This window comes from Cynocephalus volans, chromosome 10 (assembly GCF_027409185.1).
Source record: "Cynocephalus volans isolate mCynVol1 chromosome 10, mCynVol1.pri, whole genome shotgun sequence".
NCBI lineage: Eukaryota > Metazoa > Chordata > Mammalia > Dermoptera > Cynocephalidae > Cynocephalus > Cynocephalus volans.
Window position 1 is genome coordinate 54498167 of NC_084469.1, and position 26634 is coordinate 54524800.

General features: G+C 37.1%; 1 protein-coding gene across 1 annotated transcript; it reads left to right on the plus strand.

The window, feature by feature from the left end:
- Positions 1–247: 247 nt before the first annotated feature.
- ZNF527 (zinc finger protein 527) lies at positions 248–25998 on the plus strand. Its single transcript, XM_063111868.1, has 5 exons — positions 248–389; positions 1992–2069; positions 6017–6143; positions 6775–6870; positions 23450–25998. Exons 2-5 carry the CDS (start codon positions 2037–2039, stop codon positions 25021–25023), a joined length of 1830 nt encoding a protein of 609 aa, XP_062967938.1. The 5' UTR covers positions 248–389; positions 1992–2036; the 3' UTR covers positions 25024–25998.
- The last annotated feature ends 636 nt before the right edge of the window (positions 25999–26634 follow it).

Consider the following 26634-nt stretch of genomic DNA (forward strand, 5'->3'; position numbering starts at 1 on the left):
AACCGTACACGCAAGCGTTCAGTCACAGTCGCCCACGCACGCAGCCTCACGATTTCCTCACACACAGTAGCCCATGAGTCCCTCGAGTGCCTAGGGTCGCACACAGCCCTCCCCTGTACCGCACCGCTGTCGCGCAGGCGCAAAGTGGAGGGGCGTCGTGGGGCCTTCTGGGAAATGTAGTTCAGCAAAGAAGGCCGCGACGCAAAGCGTCCTGGGGCTCGTGGTTCGAGGGTTTGAGGGGAACCGCTGAGTAGCTCGTTCACATACCGCAGACCTCAGTGTCCTGCCAGCCCCAGTCCTCGCTCCATTCCGCCTCGCGGAGGGTTCTGGGAGGTGACGTCGCGGGTCTTGGTAGCGGGTCCGGTTTCCAGAGCTCGCGGCGCCGGGAGGTCAGTTAGGCCCGGCCTCCGGCGACAGCGCGAGGTCAGGGCCGGGCTTGGGGTGGACGGGCAGGGACTGGGATGGGGACCGGGCGGACACCGCGGAGGCGACTGTATGTGTGAAGGAGTGTGTGAGTGTGTTACTGTGTATAACTGTGTGACAGGCTGCAGGTGTGACAAAATGAGATCTTGAGTGTCACCGTGTATACGCGCGTGCGTGTGTGCTTGTGCGTGACCGTGACCGTCTATCTCTAGGGTAAAACTGTTGTGAATACGCGTTCTGTGTGTAACAATCTCTGCAGGTATAACTGTGTTACTGTGTTGTGTTTGTGAGAGATTGGGGTGTGACATCGTGTGTGTGTGTGTGTGTGTGTGTGTGTGTGTGTGTGTATGTGCGAGTAATTATGTTTGACCAACTGTCTGCGGATACAGTCGTGTTTGAATGTGTGTAACAGCAGGGGTAATTGTGTGACCATGATTATCTGCAGATATAATTTTGTATAAGTGATTGTGACAAGAGGTATGACCTTGTGTGTTGTGCCAATGTGCATGTGATTGTATGACTCTCTCTGTTGGAGTAGTTGTGTATGACCATCTCTCTATCTTTGTGTTAATACAGTTATGTATGTGTGTGATTGTGTGACCATGTATATGTGTTTGGGTGAAAATTTGCATGTGTATGTGAAATTGTGAGCTTAATTGTGTGGGATCCAGTTGATTGTGAGGAACAGAAAGATTAAAATTACTTGCCCAAATTCACACAGTTAATAAGTGACATACCCAGGACTTAAACCCAAGCAGTTTGGCTCTAGCGTTTTTGCTTTTAATTACTAAACTTTCTTGATCTTTCCCACATTGAGAGAGTGAAAAATGTGAGCCCTGGGTTCTGAGGGTGTTGGAGAGGATTGGTCCTGGTCTTGGACTAGGAACTTGCTGAACATGGGAACTAAATCTGGTTCTGTTCCTTCAGCCCCTTGTGAGTTACAGGACCGGGTCTTAAGACATTGTAGTGAGACTATCCTCAAACTGGTTGCTTCTTGGGGAGAAAAGCTCAACCTGAAAGCCCAGTCTTCTTCCTCTTAGGTTATTGAGTTTGAGATTTTAGCTTTGTCCTTTTCGGAACTCTTCCATGTTTGGTGCTGAGAGAGGCTGGATATATAGCTCTTTTTCAGATGTTCCAAATAAGCTAAGTTTTCGATTTTGACTTTTTCAGTTAATAAAGAAAAATGTTCTCATTTTATTTTCAAATGTGTGTGTAGAATGTAAGCAGGAATTTATTGCCATAAAGAATGTAGCAATTCTTTATGCCAGGTGTTCAATCTTGACAGTGAAGAAAGGTTCTGAGAGATGGATCAAAGGGGCAGCCAGGGGCCAGATCATAAACCACCTTGTTGGCCATAGGATAAACTTTAGATTTTGTTGAGTTCTGGCTATGTGTCTGGAGTTAAGTTTAGCATTGGCCTTTTTCTCAGATCTTGGAAAAGGTGAGGCTGGCCCGTGTAAGGAGGATGTGGGGACCATGAAGGAGCGGTAGTTCTATCTTTGTGTATCTAAGACCAGCAATATAGGGCTGGGATGTTACTTTTTTTCCCCTTAACTCTCCCTTCTCAGGATTTTGTTCTTCGCCAAAAGAGAAAATTGAAGAAGGAAGGAGGAATGGCTGTTGGACTTTGTAAAGCCATGTCCCAGGTAAGTTAATGTTTTCAGAAATTTCACCTCATTTTTCAAGACTTTGGGACCACAGGGAGAGTCACAAATAGCACAGTGAGCACCATCTGCACTTTTCTTTCTCTACCTTTTGTTCATATAATCCTTCTACAAAAATCTTAGTATCTTTTTTACTCAGTTTGTGATGTATCAGAACTGGATTGATCAAACTTTGTTGAGTTGGAGATGAATGCAAGTGAAATAAGGGATTGAATATGATTATCGAGTGCCCTATTAAATAGGGAGGTTGAGGATGGCCTCTCTGAGGAAGTGACATTTAAGCAAAGCAAAACTTCAGTGAAACTAGGGAGTGCGTTTTGTGGAGATCTGGGGAAGGAATAGCAAGTACAAAATTACTATGATGGGAGCATGTTTGGTGTGTTCCAGGATTAGCTATGAGCCAATGTCCTTGGAGGGAATTGAGCACTATGAGGTCAGAGAGGTAGCTGGGTGCCAAATTATGTAGGCCCTTGAAAGTCATGATCAGAAATTTGAATTTTGTTCTAAGTGGGAAAGGGAGCCATTGGAGTGTTTGTCATGTGATTTGACTTATGTTTTAAAAGGAAAATTGATAGCAGAAGAGTAAGGGTGGAAGCAGGGAGTCCAGTCAGGAGACTCTTGCAGTAATCCAGGTGGGAGGTGATAGCAGCTTGGACCATGGTGGTGGTTTTGGAGCTGGTGAGATTCTGGGTGTATATTGGTGATAGCAAATGGCATTTGATCAGAGATTGGTTGCAGAATGTGAGAGGAAGAAAGAAGTCAAGGATGATTAAAGGTATTTGGCTGGGCAGCTGCATAAATGGTCATACCATTTACTGGGATAGAAAGATAGGGTGGTGTTGACATAAAAAAAAACTGAGGGCAAATATATATAGCAAGGGTTTATTGAGACAATATGAGGATTGGAACTAGGGAGACACATAGTCAGGTCACCCTGAGAAATGTATTCCAAATAGGGCCATCAGAACTTAACATTTTATAATCACAAGAAGGGAGAAGGGTCAAAGGAGAGAGAGAGAAAGATAGCCCCACGTAGTTACTTCACCAGGTTTTCTGTTGGTTGTACCTAACATATAGACTTGGGATTGTTGCTAGGTTGCATCCTACATGCAAAGATCTAGAGGAAGGGCAGTAAGAAGCATTCAAGGTTATTTTATGGCTTTTGGTGCTGTTAATTCTGCATCAAAGTAAAAATGGTCTTATGATAGCATTTTCCAAGACAGGTAAAAGTGATTACTGACTTATCCTAGATCTCCTAAGGCATTATAATTTAGCTGATCTGATCAGAGCAGATTTTCTTGGTTATTAGTGGGGTGGGGTGGAATGGGAATCAATAATTGAGTTAATTGATATATTAAGTTTGAGAGACCTGTTGGCTATCCAAATGGAATGTTGATTATATATTTGGAGTTCAGGACTAGAGATGTGAATTTGGGAGTCGTTAGTCAGCTTGAAGCCATGAGACAGGATGAGATTATCTTGAGGGTAAGTTTGTAGTGAATGTAGATAGGAAAGAGGTGCAAGGACTAAGTTTAGGATATTCAACATTCAGAGGCAGAGAAGAAGAGAAGGAACCAGCAAAAGAGACTGAGAAGGACTGATGTAAAAGGAAAACCAGAAGCATGTGAGTCCTGGAAGCCAAGAGTAGATAGTGTTTCAAGGAGGGCACGATCAACTGAGTTAAATTCTTCTGAGAGAGACTGAAGGAGATGAAGACTGAGAACTCACCATTGGATTTGGTAACATGAAAATTACTGATACTCTTGACAAGAATTACCTTATAAAATGGCTGGGATGAAAGTATCATTGCAGGGGGTTCAAGAGAGAATGGAAGATAAGAAGGTGGTAGTGGAGAGAGTGAAGCTAGACCTACAATAATGTAGCCATTAGCCATGTATGACTACTCTAAATTGAGATATGCTGTAAGTGTAAAAATACACACCAGAGTTTGAAGATTCAGTACAAAGAAGAATGTAAGGTATCTCATTAATAATTTTTATATCAACTATATGTTGAAATGATAACATTTTAGATATATTGGGTTAAATAAAACATTATTAAATTCACTTCACTTATTTATTACTTTTTAAATGTGACTCTTGGAAAATTTAAAATTGTATATGTGGTTCATGTATTTCTATTTAATATCACTGGTCTAGACAACTCTTTGAAAGAGTTTTGTTATTAAGAGGAGTAGAGAAATGGGACAGTAGCTAGAGTAAGATCATGAAAGGGAATTTATTTACTTATCTATGTATTTATAAGATGGAAGATATTGCATGTTTGTATGCTGATTGGAATTTTCTAATAAAGTGAAAAAAGTTGGTAATACAATGGAGAGAGGTGACAATATTCTTATATGGATAAGTGGAGGGATTGGTCTTAGATAGAAGCCTGGAGTTTTATCAATAGTAACTGAGGGAAGACAGGATAGATGAGTACAGAGACAGGTCAGTAAGTACATATGGTGGCAGGAGGATGGGGAAGTTCAAAGTGAGAACAGTTGGTGGTGGTTTGAGAGAGAGAGAAGGTATGAAATAGTTATCAGGAGACTGGGAGAGTGAATTTATTAGGGAAGTGTGGTAGAGTTGTCTTGCACTGCTTTTGAGGGATCTCTGGTCATATGCTAGAAGTACTTTGGGTCAACATGTTTATCAATCAGAGTTCCAGCAAAAAACTCAAAAGGGGACTATTTACAAGATATTATTAGGATATAGAGAAACTACAAAGGATAGTGCTGTACCCTGGGGCTCATAACAACAGAGTTCCCTTACAGTCTTAGGCCTGAATCCCAAGAGTAGAGAGCTGGGTAGAGAGGGCCCTTGATAGGCCCTGTGAACTTTGATGAAGGACAGAGACCACCCAGAGTGGTGCTTCAGGGTGGTAGCCAGCGAATAAATATTTTGCCTTACTTATCTCCCTCCCATCTCTTGCATTTAGCTGAACCCACTCAAAAAGGAATGGGGCAAGAGAGTTTATTAATGCAGTCAACATAGGTCAGCCTCTCAAGACAGAGTAGAGGGGCACATGGAAATTGCACAACACTGTGTAGTTGTATAATTTTTTTCTTTAGACACATTCAGCCAAATTTCTACTATGTGGAATAGCCATATTTGATATTTTGTTACTTCTGATAAAAACTGAGAACATGGTCTACAAACTAGAACTCCATCATTTTTAAGCATTGAGGTCTCTTTCTTCATATGGATATATTATAGGAAACCACCATTTTTTCACTGAGTGCCAAATATTTACTGAGTGTTTACAATGTGATAAGTTTTGTAGTAGACACCGTATATACATCAGCTTATAAAATGATAATCTTTACCTTGTGCAGCTGACAGTTCAGTGATATAGCCTAAACTCTATTTTCAGACATGTAAGTTTTTTCCGAGATTTTTTGTATAACATTCCAATGAAAATCTGTGTAAATCTCCTCACATAAACTGTACTTCATTATTTTTTCAGGATACATTCATGAAAGTTTCTCTTTACATATGGAGCCTAATTTCAGACCATACCCTTGGGTTAAAGCTCAATTCAAAACCTTCTTTCACTACTCTGCCCTGCCTGATATCCCAATCTGGGGAATATAAAGGAATTCACTGTACTGGAATTTCTTTATACTTAGTATATGTAATGTACAACTTAGCCTGTGCTCATATACTGTTTCATGTTATAAGCTAATTTTTTTCTTGTCTATATATGTCTTTTTCAAAAAGATGTAAAATTTTCAAGAGATGCATCTGTTTCTAATATTTCTCTTTCTCTAAAAGTATTTGAAAAATCCAGACATGTAATTATTCTCCAAGAATTATTTTTCTTGGACCACTTAGAGATTTGAACTCTGGTAGAATTTGTCTTTTTTTGCTGGGACCATATGGGAGTCTGGGCAATTGGTGAACAATATATTATTATTATTATTTCAGGGGTTAGTGACCTTCAGAGATGTGGCTGTAGACTTTTCCCAAGAGGAGTGGGAATGGCTGGACCCATCTCAGAAGGATTTATACCGAGATGTCATGTTGGAGAACTACGGGAACTTGGTATGGCTTGGTAAGGATGTTTCTCCCCCATAATTTAAAATCTTCCCTCTGGGGTGCTTTTACTTCCTCCACTGGGAATATCTAGGGCATCTTGAAAGAGCCTAGTTGAATTTCTACTTCCCACTGCCAGGAAATGATTGAAGTAGTTTCATAGAGTTGGAAATGAATAATTCCTTTTGCTGTGGAATGGTGGTTTGGAACAGCAACATAGCATGACCTGAGAATTTGTTAAAATGCAACTTATGTATTCCCACTCTAGACCTACAAAATCAGAAACTCTGAGAATGGACCCAGTATTCTGGATTTTAGTAAGCCCTCCAAATGATCCTGATGCCCATTAAAGTTTGAGAGCTACTGTAGTTTCTGATTCTGTAGGTCTGGAGTGGGACCTGATAATTTGCATTTCTAATTAGTTCCTAGGTGATGGCTGCAGCTGCTCTAGCACTTTGAGAACCTCTGCTATGGAAGAAGCTTCATCTTCCTCATCCTGTATACAAGTATCATATATTCTCTGGTCCTTCCTCTAATGTCCTTTCCTGCCTGATGACCAAAAGAGTGGGTCTGTGTCCTGGAACAACTGTAGCGTGTTGATTTGTCTATCTGTCTGTCTCTTGCTCTGATTTTTCTTCCCCTGTAAACAGGACTCTCCATTTCTAAGCCCAACATGATTTCCTTATTGGAGCAAGGGAAGGAACCTTGGATGATGGAGAGAGAGATGTCACATAGTCAATGTGCAGGTGAGTGCCAGGTAACCAGGCATGGAGGACTGTTGTAAGGTGCCTGCCTAAGTGGTCAATGAGGAGGTTGCCCTGGGCTTCAGGTGGGAACTGAAATGTCTTTAGTATGCACTGTGCTAGAAACCTCCCTGTACCTTTGGACTTTTTCTCCCTTATTTCTATCAAATTATAATCTCTAGTCTTCTACCTATACCCTGAATCTCAGTCCTTCCCAGCTCTTCTTTCCCCTTCATAGTCAGAATTGTATACATTTCTGGATTTCTTTTTAGACTTTTTATTTTTATCAACATTATTATCAAGGATAGGCATGGACATTGTTTAAAGAATCAAGTAGTTTTACAAGGCTTTTTCCCTTAAAAATGGAATTCTTTTGCTTTGCTCCCTAATTTCCCTCTTGCTAGAGGGATCCATTTTCTTGTCTTTTGTAGCTTCTTTTGGTGTGTCCTTTACGTCTCTGAAAATATATGTATGTTGCTATTTCTTGATTGTTTTTTCACGTTTAGTCCTTATCTTCTTACTAATAATAGGATTTAGCACCTTCTTATCCTGAATCCAAACGTGTGCGTACACACAAATACACCCATTTCTCATCCCCCTATCTTATCAATATCATAATTTTGATTGAATCACTATTCAGTGTTTATATTATTATGGCTATTTAGCGCTAGTCCTAGCCGTGTTTTGCATATACCAAAATTACTTTTTCTGTACAACTTTTTATATTTTCTTTGGAGTTAATAATTATCTAGGGGTTTAGTTTGTCTATTTGTTTTCATGCTTAGTTTTCTATATACATATCCCTAATTTAATTCCCAACTCCTCATCAGTTTTCTAAATCTCTCAAGACACTCAGAGACATTAGGTAATCTATTGATTTCATCGTCTCAGAGAAATCTCTACCAGAGTCTTCAGATATGCTTTACTTTGGATAAATGGCCCATTACATTTGTTTGCCCTCAGTTTGGGTTTCTCTGGTATGTTCTCATGATTAGATTGAGGTAACACATTTTTGAAAAGAATGGCACAGAAATAATGTTGTGTCCCTCGCAGTGCATCATACCAAATGATTCATAATGTTGATATGTGTTATTATCAGTGATGTTAACTTTGCTCACTTGGTGGTGTCTGCTTGGTTTCACCATTGTAAAGTTCCTATGTTTCTATTTTTAATTAATAAATATCTTGGGGGATTTACTTTGAGACTTCAGTTTCTTCTGAAGCTTTTGCCCACTAATTTTAACATCCATTGGTGGATCTTGTCTGCAATAATTATTATGGTGGTATTGACCTAATGTTTGTTTTTCCACTTCCCTCTTTTTTTACATATATTAGTTAGGATTGTTCTGTAGGTAAGATCTGTTTCTTCTCACCCATTTACTTATATGTTCAATTATATTTATGGATTTATGGATTTTTTTCTGTGAGGCAAATCCAGTTTACCTCAGAATTTAATAACGTCATAGAATGTAAATGGATTTAACTTTATTTATGGATTATGGATTTTTTTTTCTTTTTAGTTAAATCCAATGAATAATTATTTTGTTGCTCAAATTGTTTTAACATTGGCCATTGGGATTTCCTTCATGTTGGTTCCTTTGACCTTTTGACATGCCTCCATCCATTTTTTGAGCACCTATTTCCTTCTGGCACCACAAGGTGTTCCAGGTTCATCTTGTTTCCTTGCCAGACTTGAATCAACCAATTCTCCAAGGAAATGAAATTGGTATTTATAAATCAAGGTTAGAGTGCTAGGTGAGCTCATTGCTACTGGGAGGTAGGCCCTCACAGCAGACAGAGCTAGGAAATTCATGTATGTATACACAAGCCACGCACGTACACACAACACTTACCTGTCTATTTCTCCCTCTATCCTTTTATATACTAAGACTATCAGTTTATGTTAATGATTTGATTCTAGTCCCACTCTACAGGGATTATTGTAACCTTCCTCCTTTACTTATTTGTAATTTCCTTTTCTGGCAATGGGAAACAAAATATGAGTATTTACTTATTTGCTCAATTTTAGTATACACTTAAAATAGCTTCAGAATTTTTATCCTATTCCTCTGTGGGAAACAAAGTTACCAACTGGATTCCAGTATTTGTGTATAGTTTTTTTGTCTTTAGTTTTACAGTATCCAGCCAAAATACTATTTCCAGTTACCTAAGTTAGTTCTTTGAGGTTCATTTGTTAGTTTGTGTTTCATTTTGGGTTCCTACCATATCCTGGTTGGTTTTAATTATTTTTTGGATATCTGAAACAGTGCTATGCTTTTGAGAATCAGAATTATACAAAATATATTCTCAGAAAAGTGTTGCTCCCTCCTCACCCCTGCTATCCTATTCCTCTTCCCTACTTCTTTCTACCCTTTTCCTACCCACTCCTGGTAGATTACCAATCTCTTTAGTTTCAGGTTTATCCTTTTTATATTTCTTTTGCACAAATGAGCAGATACATGTAAGTTCTTTATATCTTATTTCTTACACAAAAAGTAACGTACTATAGATACTTTTTGCATTTTGCTTTTTTCACTTAACTGTATATACAGGAAATCACTCCATATTAGTTCATGGAGAGCTTCCTCATTTTTTAACAGCTGCATAATACTTCATTATGTACATGTTATCCTAATTTATTGCACTACTCTAATATGTGGACATTTAGGTTGTTTGCAATATTTTACAATTACAATGTTGCATTGAATAACCTTGTGCATATATTATTTCATATTGTTGAGGCTATATCCTCAGGGTAGACTCCTAGATGTGGGATCACTGAGTAAGTACATATGTAGTTTTCTTAGGAATTGCCAAATTCCTCCCAAGAAAGGTTGTCTACTTTCAGTATTAGTTTCATGTTGCTGCTGTAATAAATTACTACAAATTTAGTGTCTTAGAACAACACAAATTTATTATTGTATAGCTCTGGAGGTCAGAACTCAAAAACAGGGCTAAAATCAAGATGTCCGCAGCCTGCATTCCTTCCTAAGGCTGTAGGGGAGAATGTGTTTTCTTGACTTTTTATGCTTTCTTTAGAGTCTTTACCCATCCTTTTATTTTCAACTTTTATGAATCACTTTAAGTGTGGAACTTATATGTAGTATAGATTTGCAGTATAGATTTGACTTTTGCTTTCTAAACCTATCTGAATATATTTTCATCTTAATAGGTGAAAGTCCAATTACATTTTTTGATACATTTGGGCTTAATTCTGTATATTGCCTTCTTTTTTTGGTTTTTACAGGTTTTAGAAAACACTTTTAAGTATGTTTTCTTTCTTATTAAAAATTTTTTTTATTGATTATACATATTCATGCAGCACACAGTTGATCATCAGCACCTGTGCCCAAGATGTGGTGAGCAGATCAGTACTATCAGCATGCCCACCACCTCAAATTGTAATTATTCCCTGTGTCCCCCACCCAACCTCTCCCCAATCCCAATCCCCCTCTCCCCCAACCCCTGGGAACCCTAGATCTGTTCTCTTCCTCTGCAAGTCCAACACACCACTGTGGTCTTTCCTTCCTTCTTTCTCTTAGCTCCCAGTTACGAGCGAGGACATGTATTTTTCCCTCTGTGCCAGGCTTATTTCACTTAACATAATTTTCTCCAAGCTCATCCATGTTGCTGCAAATGGCAGAATTTCATTAATTTTTATGGCTGAGTATTATACTACTGTGCATATATACCACATTTTCCTTATTCAGTCATTGGTAGATGGACATTTAGGTTGGTTCCATATCTTGGCTATTGTAAATAGAGCTGCAATAAATATGTGAGTGCAGGTATCCCTTCAGCATGATGATTTCCATTCCTTTGGGTGTATACCCAGCCGTGGGATTGCTGGATCGTATGGCAGTTCTATCTGTGGTCATTTGAGAAACCTCCATACTGTTTTCCATAGTGGCCGTACTAATTTACAGTCTCACCAATAGTACAAAAGAGTTCCCTTTTCCTCGTATCCTTGCCAGCATTTTTTATTCTCAGTGTTTTTGATAATAGCCAGTCTAACAGGGGTGAGATGATATCTCAATGTGATTTTAATTTGCATTTCCCTTATGATTAGTAATGTTGAGCATTTTTTCAAGTACTGTTTGGCCGTTTGTATGTCTTCCTTCAAAAAATGTGTTCAGCTTCATTTTTTAATTGGGTTATTTTGGTTTTTTACTGTGTAGTTATTTGAGTTTCTTGTATATTCTGGATGTTAATCCCTTGTTAGATATATAGTTTGCAAATATTTCCTCCCATACTGTAGGTTGTCTTTTCACTCTGTTGTTTCCTTTGCTGTGCAGAAGCTTTTTAGTGTGGTGTAGTCCCATTTATTTATTTTTTCTTTTGTTGCTTGTGCTTTTGGGGTCTTATTCATAAAGTCTTTGCCTAGTCCTACTTCCTGAAGTGTTTCCCCTGTGTTTTCCTCTAGGAGTTTATAGTTTCAGGTCTTATACTTAAGTCTTTAATCCATTTTAAGTTAATTTTGGTATATAGCAATAGGTGCAGATCTAGTTTCATTCTTTCATGTATGGATGTCCAGTTTTCCCAGCACCATTTATTGAAGAGGCAGTCTTTTCCCCAATGTATGTTTTTGTTGCCTCTGTTGAAGATCTGTTGTCTGTAAGTATGTGGATTAATTTCTGGGTTCTCTATTCTGTTCCACTGGTCCAAGTGTCTGTTTTTATGTCAGTACCTTGCTGTTTTGGTTACTGTAGCTTTGTAGTGTAATTTGAAGTCAGGCAGTTTTATACCTCTGGCTTTATTTCTTTTTTTGCTCAGGATTGCTTTGGCTATTCAGGATCTTTTGTTGTTCCATATAAATGTTAGGATTGTTTTTTCTATTTCTGTGAAGAGTGTCATTGGTATTTTCATTGGGATTATATTGAATCTGCTTTTCTATTTCTATGAAGAATGTTATTGGTGTTTTCATTGGGATTACATTGAATCTGTATATAATTTTTGGTAGTATGGGCATTTTCACAATGTTAATTCTTCCAATCTGAGAGCACGGAATGTCTTTCCATCTTTGTGTGTCTTTAATTTCTTTCAGTAGTGATTTGTAATTCTCTTTGTAGAAATATTTCACCTCTTTGGTTAAATTGAATCCTAGGTATTTTATTTTTTTGGTGACTATTGTAAATGGGCTTACTTTTGTGAATTCTTTTTCTGCTAGTTTGTTATTGGAGAATGAAAATGCTACTGATTTTTGGATGTTGATTTTGTATCCTGCAATATTACTGGAATTGTTAATCAGCTCTAAGGTTTTTTGTAAGAGTCTTTAGGTTTTTCTCTGTATAGGATAGTGTCACTGCAAACAAGGACAGTTTGGCTTAATCGTTTTTAATCTGGATGCCCTTTATTTCTTTCTCTTGCCTGATTGCTCTTGCTAGGACTTTTAACACTATGTTAATTAGGAGTGGTGATAGTGGGCATCCTTGTCTTGTTCCACTTCTTAAGGGAAAAGCTTTGAGCTTTTCCCTATTCAGGATGATGTTGGCAGTGAGTTTTGTCATGTATGGCTTTTATTGTATTGAGATGCTTTCCTTCTATACCTAATTTGCTGTGAGCCTTTATCATGAAGGGATGATAAATTTCGTCCAATGCTTTTTCTGCATTTGTTGAGATAGTCATATGGTTTTTGTCCTTGATTTTGTTGTTGTGGTGGATCACATTTATTGACTTGCATATGTTGAACCATCCTTGTCTCTCTAAGATGAATATCACTTGATCATGGTATATAATTTTTTTGATGTGTTGCTGTATTCTGATTGTTGTATTTTGTTGAGGATTTTTGTGTCTATGTTCATCAAAGATATTGGCCTGTAGTTTTCTTTTTTTGTTTTATCTTTGTCTGGTTTTGGTATCAAGGTGATGCTTGCCTCATAGAATGAGTTCAGGAGAGTGGCCTCTGTTTCAATTTTTTGGAATAGTTTGAAGAGAATTGGTATTACTTCCTATTTAAAGGTTTGGTAGAATTCAGCAGTAAGGCCATCTGTTCCTAGGCTTTTGTTTGTTGGGTAACTGCTGACTTCTCCTTCAATCTCATTGCTTGTTATTGGTCTGTTCAGGTTCTTTTTCTTCTTGGTTCAGTCTTGATACTTTCTGTGTGTCCAGAAATTTATCCATTTCCTCCAGGTTTTCAAATTTGTTGGCATATAGTTGTTTATGATAGTCTCTAATGATTCTTTGTATTTCTGTGGTATTGGTTATAATGACTCCCTTTTTGTTTCTGATTTCAATTTCTGTCTTCTTTTTTTTGTTAACCTAGCTAATGGTTTGACTATTTTGTTTATCCTCTCAAAATACCAACTTTTTGTTTCATTGATCTTTTGTATTGTTTTTTGGATCTATATTTCATTTAGTTCTGCTCTGATATTAATTATTTCTTGCTGTCTACTAATTTTAGGATTGGCCTATTTTTATTTTCTAATCTTTGAGGTAGCTTTAGGTTGTTTGTTTGAAATCTTTCTATTTTTTTAATGTAGGCATTTATTGCAAAAAACCTCCTTCTTAGGACTACTTTTGGAGTATTCCACAGGTTTTGATATGATGTATCTTTATTTTTGTTGGTTTCAAGAAAGTTTTTGATTTCCTGTTTAATTTCTTCTTGGAACCATGGGTCATTCAGGAGCCTGTTGTTTAATTTCCATGTATTTGTATATTGTCTTGAGTTTTGCTTGTTATTAATTTCTAGTTTTAATCTGTTATAGTCTAAAAAAGATGCTTGAGATGATTTTGAATTTTTAAAATTTGTTGAAACTTGATTTGTGACCTAATACGTGGTCTATCCTGGAGAATGTTCCATGTGCTGATGAGGAGAATGTATATTCTATAGTTGTTCACAAAATGTTCTGTAGATATCTACCAAGTCCAGTTAGTCAAAAGTGTAGTTTAAATCCTGTGTTGTCTCTTGATTTGTTGCCTGGATGATCTGTCTAGTGCTTATAAAGGGGTATTGAGGTCCCCCACTGTTATTGTATTGCATCTATCTCTTTCTTTAGGTCTAATAGTGTTTGCTTTATATATCTGGGTGCTTCGGTGTTGGATGCACATATATTTATGATTATTATTCCTCTTGCTGGTTAGATCCCTTTATTGTTACTGAGTGACCTTCTTTGTCTCTTTTTATGGTTTTTGGTTTAAAACCTATTTTATCCAATATAATAGCTACTCTTGTTCATTTTTGGTTTCCATTTGCTTGGTATGTCTTTTTCCAGCCCTTCACTATTAGTTGTGTGCATCTTTACAGGGGAGTTGGGTCTCTTGAAGACAGTGTGTGGTTGGGATATATCTTTTTTTTTTTTTTTTTTGTTTTGTTTTGTGATCGGCTGCACCGCGCTCAGCCAGTGAGTGCACCGGCCATCCCTATATAGGATCTGAACCCGCGGCGGGAGCACTGCTGCACTCCCAGCGCCACACTCTCCCAAGTGCACCACGGGGTCGGCCCAGGATATATCTTTTTAATCCAGTCTATCATTCTGTGTCTTTATAGCAGGGAGTTTAATCCATTTACATTTATGGTTGTATTAAGAGATATTGTCTTACTCCTGCCATTTTATTGTCTTTTGTTTAGATGTTTTAAATATCGCTGTTCCTTTTTTCCCCATTTCTTCTTCTTCTTTTTTTTTTTTTTTGTCTTTTCCGTGACCGGTACTCAGCCAGTGAGTGCATCAGCCATTCCTATATAGGATCCGAACCCGTGGCGGGAGCGTCGCTGCACTCCCAGTGCTGCACTCTCCCGAGTGCGCCACGGGGTCGGCCCTTATTATTATTCTTTGATATTTATTGGTAAGATTTAGCTTTTTTTGTTTGTATTTGCATTTGTGTTTTACCAGTGTTTTTTGTTCTTTCTTGTATGGTCATGGTAGTGATTTTTTTTTTTTTTTGGATCCCAGATGCAGGACTCCCTTGAGATTTTCTTGCAGGGCTGGCCATGTGGTGATGAACTCCCGCAGTTTTTGTTTGCCTGGGAAATACACTATTTGTCCTTCATTTCTGAAGGATAACTTTGCTGGGTATAGTATTCTTGCCTGGCAATTTTTTCTTTTGGTATTTTGAATATGTCATCCCATTTTCTTCTTGCCTGTAGAGTTTCAGTTGAGAAGTCTGCTATTAGTCTGATGGGGGCTCCCTTATAAATGACTTGATGCTTTTCTCTCTTGCTGCTTTTAGGATTCTCTCTTTGTCTCTGAGCTTTGCCAATTTTAGTATAATGTGTCTTGGAGAGGATCTTTTTGGATTGAATCTGTTTTGGGGTCTTTTAGCTTCCTGACTCTGAAGGTCTGTGTCTCTCCCCATACCAGGGAAGTTTTCCGTTATCATTTCATTGAATAGATTTTCAATTCTTTTACCTTTCTCCTCACCTTCAGGATCATTCATGACTTGGATGTTTGTGCGCTTAAGATTGTCTGCTAACTCTCTTAGACTTTCTTCATTTAAAAAATTCTTTCCTTTTTTTCTGTCTGCCTGGGTCATTTCATAAAGACCATCTTTGAGATCAGAGATTCTGTCTTCTGTTTGCTCTAATATGCTTCTTAAGCTCTCAGTTATGTTTTTTATGTCATTGAATGAATCCTTCAGTTCCAGGAGTTCTGCTACATTATTTTTTTAAGGTATTAATATTTTTGTATATTTATTCCTTCATATTGTGGATATTTTTTCATGTTTCATTGTGTTGTCCAACTGAGTCTTCTCTTACCTCATTGAGTTTCCTTAAGATTGTTACTCGGAATTCCTTTTCAGTCACTTCAGAGGTTTCCTGTTCTGTATGGTCTGGTACTTTAGAATTACTGTATTCCTTTGGTAGTGTCATATTTTCTTGGGTTCTTTTTTTTTTTTTTTTGTATTTCTAGTATATCTACATTGATCTCTCTTCATCTGGTAGATCAGGTGCTGCTTCTACTACTCTAGAGTGCACTTTGTGTAGAAAGACTGCCTCCTCTTTTTCCAGGCTCCTCTCGTGACTCTTCTTGTGTCAGAGCAGTCAGATATGCAGCAGGCCACCTGTATGATGGTTGTGGCTGCTACTGTGGTGACTAGCCATCCTTGCAGCAGTAGAAGCTGTTGTGGTGGCAGTTGTGGACTACTTCTATAGAAGTGGTGTGGGGCCTTCTGGTTGCAGCATGTGGTGTTGGATCCTGCCATCTGCATGATTGGGAGAGGGCTGTCCAGGGCTTATACTGCCTGTGCATCCTCAGTTGTGGCTGGTGGTGGGCGGGCTGCCTGGGATTTTTTCCCTGTCTGTACATCCCCAGTTGTTGGGTGGTGCTGGGTCCTGCCTCATGTATCTGTTTTCTTAACCCTTTTTTATCATATACTACTGTAGTTTTTATACTATTTGGAAAATTTTTGTTGTATTCTAGCATTTACCTTTATGGTTATAGTACAGTTTATTTACACAATATTTATTCCTTCTACTACTCGATCCATCAACTTTAAAAAATATCCTAACTGTATGCTTTTTACATCATCAAGGCATATTACATTTACATCACTTGTCACATCTATCCCAACCTTTCATTTAGTCTTAGTTTTGTACTTAAATATATTCAGTGTTTTCCACTAGTCCATTTGCTGAAATTTCTCTAGATATCTTTGATTGGCTGACTTGTTCTCTAGAATTTTCATCAAAAAAGACTTGTGCAAACAATGTCTTCCCAAGTTCTACCTTGTTCAGAATTGGCCATTTTTTCTTTAAGTTTCTTATACTATAGTATTGCCATTGAATATTATTATGAAGACGTCTACTGCCAGGTTTATGTTTTTTTTCTTTATGTATAAGTAGCTTTATATTTTGTTCTGGTCTTTAGATTATTCTTTCTTTAGTTTTAAAGTCACTTTATTAGGGCATGTCTCAGTTCTGACCATTTTGGTTCATCTTTTCTTGATATATGTATTATTTTTGAGGATGTAGAATGTATTAGTCCATTTTCTGTTGCTTATAACAGAATACCTGAAATTGGGTAATTTATAAGGAAATGAAATTTACTTCTTACACTTTTGGAGGCTGGGTAGTCAAAGGTCTAGAGAAAATATCTGGTGAGGGTCTCCTCCTGGGTGGGAACTCTTTACAGGGTCCCATGGTGACCAGAGTGTCACATGGTGAGATGGGGCTGAGCAAGAGAGCTAACCTTTTCACTTGTTTTCCTTTAAAATCCATAAGAACCATGCCCATTACTCCATGAAAGGATCAATCCATTCACGAAGGCACAGCCCTCACAATCTAATCACCTCTTAAAGACCCCACCTTTCAAATACCGTAATTGGACTTCCCACCCTCTTAACACTATTATAGTGGGGATCAAGTTTCTAAGACATGAACTTTCGGGGGACACATTTAACCCATACCAGAGAGTAAAGTTTTTATTTCCAGAAATATTTTTGTTTTTTTCTTTTGATAAAGTTGAAAATACAGGAAAGTATAGAGAACAGGATAACAAGTGTCCCAGTACTCACCACCCAGAATTGACTATTGTTAATATTTTGACATATTTTTACTTTTTTGATGAAAGAGATGAACCATTTTAAAGTACAAGTTCTCTTTGTTCCCAGTTCTCAGTTTCCTTTCTCTCACATACCTCTTGCTCTCAGAAGCAACTACAGTCATGAATTCAATGTATGTCCTTCTAGTTCATTTTTAAAACATTTTTTGTAAACATTTATGAATCTGTATTTTAAAAAGTGTTTATTTCGTAGGTAGTATTCTTTACATTTTTGCTCTGTAACTTTCATTAACATTGATTTTGAGATTTGTCCTTGGTAAATCTATATATAATATAGTTCTATTTCTTTTTAACTGTTGTGTAATATTGCATGTTTTGAATTTACCACATTTTATTTAACTTTTTCCTACCAATAGTCAACTAGATTGTTTCCATTTTTTGCTTTCTGACATAGTAGCAAGGTATATTTCCATACATGTATTTCCATGTATAAGAGTTTCTCAAGGATTTTTACCTAGAAGTAAAACTGCTAGAACGTAGAAGTGCATGTTTTTATTTATACATAGTCAAATTATTCTCGGAAGTGATCATATCAGTGACTGAGAGTTCCTTCTCTTTACTCTGTTGACATTCTTCAACTTATGTTTTTGATATTTTTCTTAATATTGTCTAACTTAAATTTTTGTGTATAATGTAAGGAAAATGCTCTCATGGTGGTTTTAATTTACTAGTGATATTGAACATCTTTCCAGGAATGCACTGTCCATGAAGTTTTTCTTTTCTGTGAATTATCTGTTCATATTCTAACCCATTTTGGGGGGCCTTTATATATTCACTATATATTTTCTAAAATTTGTATCTTGGTTGTCTTTTCCCAGACTTTACTGTGACTTTTAACTTTGTTCTGTCTTCTCCTACACAGAAGTTTTTAATATTAATGTCAAATTCATTCATCCTTTCTGTTATACTTTGTGATTTATTACAGTCTTGTTTACTAAACCTCCCCTAACTGGGTCATAAAAATATTCTCCTATATTATTTTTAAGGTGTTACAGTTTTGTTTTTCTCTCTTAGACCTGTAATCCATGTGGAAATTAATTTTAAAATATGATTTGTGAGGGTTTTTTTCACATGGAATTTTTCCAATATCATTTATTGATTAATCCATTTCTTCACAGTTGGTTATAATACCTCCCCCATCATATGCCACTGCTGCATGCTGCTGACCTTGTCTCTAGAGCCTTGGGGTCTCTTACTAGATCCTTTGAGTCCAGTGAGAGAGACAGAGACAGAGAGAGAAAGAGAGCGAGAAGATTGAGAGACACACACCCATACACACACACAGAGAAAGATAAAAGTTGGATGGAGGATTTCTCAGGACATTTTTAATGGGCCAAACTGGAAGTGGCATTTGTGGCACATATTACTTCTGATTTGCCAGAAATCAGTCACATGGCTGAAAGGGAGGTTGAGAGATGCAGTCTCCTATGTACCTAGGAGGAAAAGGCAAACTATTTGCTATAGGTAGTTTCCTTTTTAGCATTTATGTGTACCTTTATCTTTTCTCCTTTTTAATTTTATTATATAAACCACTGTTTCCATATCTGTGTCTAACACAATTTCAATGAGTTTTTTTTCCTGACATCATGAAACTGTTTCAAGTGTTTCACATTAAATGTGCCCATTTTCTTCTGTTCCTGGCTTTATGTATGTATGAATGTAGGTATGTATATATGTATATACAGTCATGTGTCCCTTAACAACACCACACGTTCTGAGAAAGGTAGACTTGGGTAATTTCATCATAGTGCAGCATCACAGAGTGTAATTACACAAACCTATATGAATTTCCCCTAACCAAGTGTGGTCAGGATGAAGCGATGGTGGGAGGGGGTTCATGCTCCTCTTCGATCTGTTCTCTGCATCCTATGAGTTTTTAATATTTTTAAATGTGTTTCTCTTGGCATTCTCTCTTGATGTTTCCCACAATGATAGAGAATTCTACAAGTCAGCCTGGTTGAGTCCTTTCACAGAGATTTTGATGGAAGGAAGGCATTAAATGCAAGGGTTTAGGTCATATTATTGCTTCTAGAAATTTCTTTTTTTCTTCAGAATTTTCCTTTTATTATTGATCATTTTTTTCATGTGTTTTTAAAAATAATTTTCTAAGTTCAGAAATAAAATTTTTATGGAATTCTGATTGAAATTGACCTGATATAAATTAGCTTGGGGTAATAAAGTATGCATATATATTTTTTCTTTTGATGCAGTTCTATCTTACATTTGTTAATTTAAGTCATTTACAAAATAATTTTATTACATTTTATAGGAACTTTCTGGTATTCCTGCAAACCATATTCCCTTCTGTCTTCCCATTACTTATATATGTCAGTTGTAATCTCCACTCACTGCCTTTATTTCAATTCTTTCCCACTGTCTTATGACTTGCAATCTGCCTTTTACCACTCTAGTTTGACTTAATTCAGGTGCCTTTCTTCATTTTCATATTCCTCAGCTTACTGAGATTTATATAATAGTTCTGACCACTATCCTTTTTCTCTTTTTAAAGCTCAGTTATGATTTTCTCTCCCTTTAACTGAACTCTGTCCCTGTTTTTCTGTCTTTTTCTCATTTAGCCATAAGATCTTAGTTGTATTAACTTGGATCTCTATCCAGTGCTATTACCGAGACCCCCCACAGGTCTGTTTGCTAACCAATTAATAGCCAATAATTGAGACAAGTGTTGGCATAAGGAAAGGTAGCTTTTAATCAGGAAGCCAGCAGCCTGGGAGATGGTGGACTTATGTCTCAAAGACCATCTCCACTTTTCCTAGACTTGCCAAAGGGTTTTGTAGGGATGGGTGGTAGGGGGCTGATTAATGGTGACCTAAGCAGGAACATACAGGCATAATCATAAAATTGCAGATAAACACCAAAGAACTTCCCAGGTGGGAGCTGATTCATGGTGACCGTCCTCCATGGGTCAAGTCACGGATTCAGTTCCTGTTAATCTAAAAAAAAATCTAGTTAGTAAGCTAGTAAAGAATGGCCATCTGGGTTAATAATTTCTTCTATAATTATTCTGTATACAACGTGAGCAGGAGTCAGTATGTTCTAGCAGTCATGTGAACAAGAGTCATTGTACTCTAATGTCCAGCTGCAAGCTATGCAGTTTGGGTTACAAGAGTGAGGGGAAAAAAACTTTTAAATTTGAAAGTTTAACAAAATGGAGTCACTTCTGTTCAGTCTGTTACAGTGCTATCTAATAGAACTTTCTGTAGTGATGGAAATAGTCTATGGCTGTGCTTTCCAGTGCAGTCGCCACTAGCCACATTTGGCTTTGAGCTCTTGAAATGTGGCTAGTGTGATTAAGGAACTAAATTTTTTAAAATTTTATTTTCATTAATTTATATTTAAATTGCCATACATAGTTTAGTAGCTACCATAGTGGATAGCATAGCTCTATATAGACTTTTAAAGAAGGAGACCCAATCTGTAAGTCTGTGTGTCACTGGAACATATTGTGAACATTAGCGGTGAACCTCTTCCTTCTTCTTAAGATTTCACATAGGTCCCAGACCTTTTCCCCCAGACTTCCTACTAGAACCTCCTGGGTTTCATGCCAGTAATATAATAATGACTTACTTTGTCAGTATATCTATTAGTTTGTCTATTGTTCAGCATGTGGGAGACTAGGTCCACCGTTTGGTAAGACCTTTTCCTTTTCCAGCATCATACATCAGCCTACATACTGTACAGTTCCAACTGGATTCCAAAGTTGATTATACTCAGACTTCTAACTTCCGTCCACTTACAGAGTATAAACAGCTGGAAATTACATATTGCTAATAGCTAACATATTGCCTGGATACATTTTAACCCCAACGGGTTTACCTTTTCTATTTTTTGTCTTGCCACTTGACAATTAGCCTATTTCATAATCCCTGTTCAGACATAGATGTAATAATATCTGAGCCTACTAGTGGTGTGGGTGCAAGAATTATTTAATGAGTATAGATTAATTAATTTTATTTTATAAGTACCACCAAATATCTATAATAAGCCAGACACTGCTAGGTATGTTATAAATGTATTATCTCTTATTCTCATACTGTACTTGCAAAGTAACCTCATTTTGCCAAATAAGAAACTGAGGCTCAAGAGGTAGGTTAATCAGCTTGTTAAAGAAAGAACACCTGGCTAGCTACATGTGGAGTTAGGATTCAAATCCACCTTTGTCTGACCCCAAAGCCTGTGTTTCCAATGTACCACATGGTTGCTCTTTTACGTCTCTTCTGCTTTGCATGAACCATAATTTCCTTTCCCCCCTCAATCAGTTAGTGATGTAGGTGAATTCCCTTCTCTTTTTTGCTGAATGCCATTATAATACCATTGACTTCTAAGTATTTCTCTACTCCAATCATAGTGAATATGTCTTCCACACATACAATACTTATTTCCTGCTCTATGCTTTTCCCAGGCTACCTGCCCCATGATGTAGAATTCCTTCCCCTACAGTATTCATCTGCCATGTTTTTATTTGTTTAATAAGAAAGTAGTTGGAGCTCCAGGCACACCAGAATCCCTCATGTTGGAAACTATCTGTACTCTTCTCCCATCAGGCTTCTTTTACTCAGCATTACATTTGTTAAGAGGGAATATAAGGGCCCTGGGTGATGGATACAAAAGAGGAGGGCTGGGAGAGTGGGTGAGGAGCAGAAGTAGTTGGGTTTCTGGGGAAAGATGAACAACAGTATGGACCTAACAGAGGATAAGTGAACAAAGCCCTCTCAGACCTGGGTTTAGATAGGGGCTCAAATAAGAGAAAACCCAAGGCTGTGTATAAGAGGGGCTGATAGGGATGGAGGCTTTCCTTGAGTGGAGGGTACATTGGAAAGAAGAAAGATACAGATGCATATTCTGTCCTTTGCTTTTCAATTTTGTGCTGACCTAGTCTGGAGGCAAATTTTCTTTTCAACAGATAGGAAACTTTTTGGTAAACACTATACATAATTAACCCCCAAATGCTAACATGCACAGTTCTAAAATAATCCCTAACCACATCCAAACATGAAAATGACTCTGTTACTGAAATATTCACTATATTTTGGAAGCCTCATCATAGTCTTGAAAACCAAGCTCATGTTCTCCAGAAATTATTTCTTAACTAAGCTAGTGAGTTTTGATTTCTTTTTTTCTGACATTTATACTACTAATAATCAATATCATATTAGCTAGTGCTTCATTTTCTGCTATATCAAATCATTGTACGTACAGGTTTTATCTCTCTTAGAGTTTAAAAAATGGGAAAAGGATATTGTCTCAGACTTTTTCCTCCTCTGCTAGGTGCTGGGCACATAATAGTAACTTCTGTATATTTTAATATATTGACTGATTATTATGGTGTGACATGAAAAGGACTTTCTCGTTTTTGTTTTTGAGATTATCTTTTAAAAATAGGGTTTTATTCACCTTACCCAATACAATATTCTTTCCTGAAAGTATCAATGTCTGCTCTGTAGGAATCATTTTTCTCTCAGTGATGAGAAAAGCTGACCTCCAGATTTCTTCTAGGCACTTAGAAAAAAAAAAAAAAAGATTTTTCTCTCAGCCCTCATAAAATCTTAGAAATTTCTGAACATTAGTGGAAAAAATTATTATAAGATTAATCTGGTAGCATTCATTTGTTCAACAACATGTTGCAATTGGCCTAGGCTTTAGATGCAACAGTAAGAAGAAAAAAGAGCAAACATTAGTTCCTATCCTCATGGAGCTTTCAGTGCAGGATGGACTGGAGGCTTTAAAGACTAGAGGCAGGGAAACTGATTATGATCTAATCAGTCATCCACAATTTATTATCTTCTTGGCATTTAGCTCTGTCTGCCTCTTTATGCCCTACATTTTACCTTTTCCCCCTATTACCTCTTCCCCATCACCAGCACATGTACCTTTCTCTGTCAGCTCTCTCTAGTCTTTGTGCTTCCCTTGTATTTTGTTCATATTGCATAGCCATATTTGGGAGATGTTAGAACCATGTGCTCTCTCTCCTTGCTCCTCCCAGTTAAATTCTTTAATTTCTTCTATAACAGTTTTCTTTCTCCTAGCAAAGGAAAAAAGGAGCCATTTGCTTTCTTGATATTTTTCAGACTGGGAGTCTTGGTGTGAAATTAAGGAATTATCTCCAAAATGGTTCATTGATAAAGAAGAAATATCCCAGAGGATGGTAATGGAAAGGCTTGCAAGTCATGGCCTTGAATGCTCCAGTTTCAGAGAAGCCTGGAAATATGAGGATCAATTTGAGCAGAATCAGGGAAATAAGGAGGTGCATTTCAGGCAAGTGACAACTTTTAAGGAAATCTCTACTGGGAAAAGAGACAATGAATACAATAATTCTGGGAGAATCATTCCACTGAAATCAGTACTTTTAACACAACAGAGAATTCCCACAGTAGAGCAAGTAAACAAATTTGATATTTATGATAAAATCTTTCCCCCAAATTCAGTTATAATTGAGTATAAAAGAATCCATGCTCAGAAGGAATCTTTGATAGGTAATGAATGTGAAGAATTCAACCAGAGTACACATTTTAGTAAAGATACAGAAATTTCTTCTGGTGAGAAACCTTATGAAAGTAATGATTTTTCAAATCTCTTAAGTTTCCACTCATTACTTACTCAACATCAGACCACTCATTTTGGAAAATTACCCCATGGGTATGATGAATGTGGTGATGCCTTTAGCTGTTATTCATTCTTTACTCAACCTCAGAGAATTCACAATGGAGAGAAATCATATGCATGCAATGACTGTGGAAAAGTCTTTAGCCATGGTTTCTTTCTAAGTGAACATCAGAGAACTCATATTGGAGAGAAACCGTATGAATGTAAGGAATGTAACAAAGCCTTCAGACAGAGCGCACACCTTACTCAACATCAGAGGATCCACACTGGAGAGAAACCCTTTGCATGCAATGAATGTGGGAAGGCCTTTAGCCGTTATGCTTTCCTTGTTGAACATCAGAGAATTCACACAGGAGAGAAACCATATGAATGTAAGGAATGTAACAAAGCCTTCAGACAGAGCGCACATCTTAATCAACATCAGAGGATTCACACTGGAGAGAAACCCTATGAATGTAATCAATGTGGAAAAGCCTTCAGCAGACGCATAGCTCTCACTCTGCATCTAAGAATTCACACAGGAGAGAAGCCCTTCAAATGTAATGAATGTGGGAAGACCTTTGGCTATCGCTCACACCTTAATCAACATCAGAGAATTCATACCGGAGAAAAGCCCTATGAGTGCATCAAATGTGGGAAGTTCTTTAGGACTGATTCACAACTTAATCGACATCATAGAATTCATACTGGAGAGAGACCATTTGAATGCAGTAAGTGTGGAAAAGCTTTCAGTGATGCTTTAGTTCTAATTCACCATAAGAGAAGTCATGCAGGAGAGAAACCCTATGAATGTAACAAATGTGGGAAGGCCTTCAGCTGTGGCTCATACCTTAGTCAACATCAGAGAATTCATACTGGAGAGAAACCCTATGAATGTAATGAATGTGGGAAGGCTTTCCATCAGATTTTATCCCTTAGGTTACACCAGAGAATTCATGCTGGAGAAAAACCCTATAAATGTAATGAATGTGGGAATAATTTTAGCTGTGTCTCAGCTCTTAGACGACATCAGAGAATTCATAATAGAGAAACCCTCTGATTATAGCCAGTATAGGAAAGAGACCATTTAGTTGACACTTAGTCCTTCCTTATTGGATATAAGTGAATTCTTTGTGGTTAGTAATTCTATGAATGTAGTGCATATGGAAAAGCCCTCAGTTCATGAGCATCCATTATTTGAAATAGCCTGAGTAGCAGTCATCTGTTACTTTTTGATCTGTTCTATACCCCACTTATGTCACCCTCAATGCATATGATTCAGATGAAACTTAATCAGGACAACAATGAATTCATCACAGGCTGGCCAATTGTTTTCTCCAACCTAGTGATTAATAAGGGATTGGCAAATGGCCCTGTCTGGACCAGTAGAGCCCTTTGTGGGTATTGTTATGGATAGTAAGAGAAATGATCTTCTTCCACCCCCTGGAATTGCAAGTTTCAAAGATTCAATAAGGTTAAAAAGGTTAACTCACGAGTAACCTTTTTGCCACCCCACAAGGAAAGACTTCTCAAATTGAAATCCAACACAGAGGAAACTGGAGATGAGAGAAAGAAATCTGATGACATTGTTTGATCTGGATCCTGTCATGCCTGGTGTCTACACCATCTTTTACTTTTTTATTTTTGTAATCCAATAAATTTCATTTTTTTGCTTAAGTGGAATTAGATTTTTGCCTCTTGGAATTCTGGTACTGACTCACATACCCTATGTTTGCTATACATGTGAGAAAGCCTTAATCTTTTATGTGGCATAATTATTTATGCCAAGGAAAAACCTTATGATGTAACAAGTATATGGAACTTGAATACACAGCCATCATAAAGCTGAGAGAATTGCTATATTTTATTTGTTGATAAAATTAATTTAGTGGTTATTAGTCTGTTTCACAATAAGGATGAATATTTTGAAATTCACCTAGTCAGATTCCTTAACAGGCTTTCCCTTAAGGAGTTAAAATCCTTTGTGCCAGTGACTCACCATAGGCATATAAAGAGAGAATGGAAAGCTGACAGAATAATGGATTCATCAGTTTAATAAATGGTTCTTCATCCTAAAAGAATGATTTGATTTTCTTCTTTTAGTATGGGTTTAAACATATTGTGTGGCAGAATATAATAATTGTAAATGAGGTCTTATATGTAGGTGGGCAGTAAACTTGGTTTAAGGAGTTTGTGAATAATGTCTTTGGAACTAGGGATATCAGACAAAGACATTGCTGGCAGACAGAAAGAATGAGCCATTTTCAACTAATGGTTAAAGTAAAGCAGTTGATACCTAAAATTTTTAGAGAATAAATCATTATTCTTCAGAGTAATGATGCAGATAAGGGTGTGGGGCAATATATTCCTATATTATCTGAATGGGTGTTTGGAGGTAAACTTTGGTTATATGGAAACTTAGCTATCTTGAACAGTTAGAACCAGTTAGAATCTTGGGTGTTGACTGAACAGTGTCTATAAAAACAGTTCAGAACAAATGAATTAGGAAAAAATGAAGGATTTGTAAATGTGAATGGAGCAAAACAATGACTACTACTTTCATAACTTGTTTAGTAGTCATTTTATATTTATATCTAATAAAAATCTGAAAATTATTTTTTAAAATATTAAGACAAATTCCCTTAAACAAGTTAAACTACAGATTTAGTAT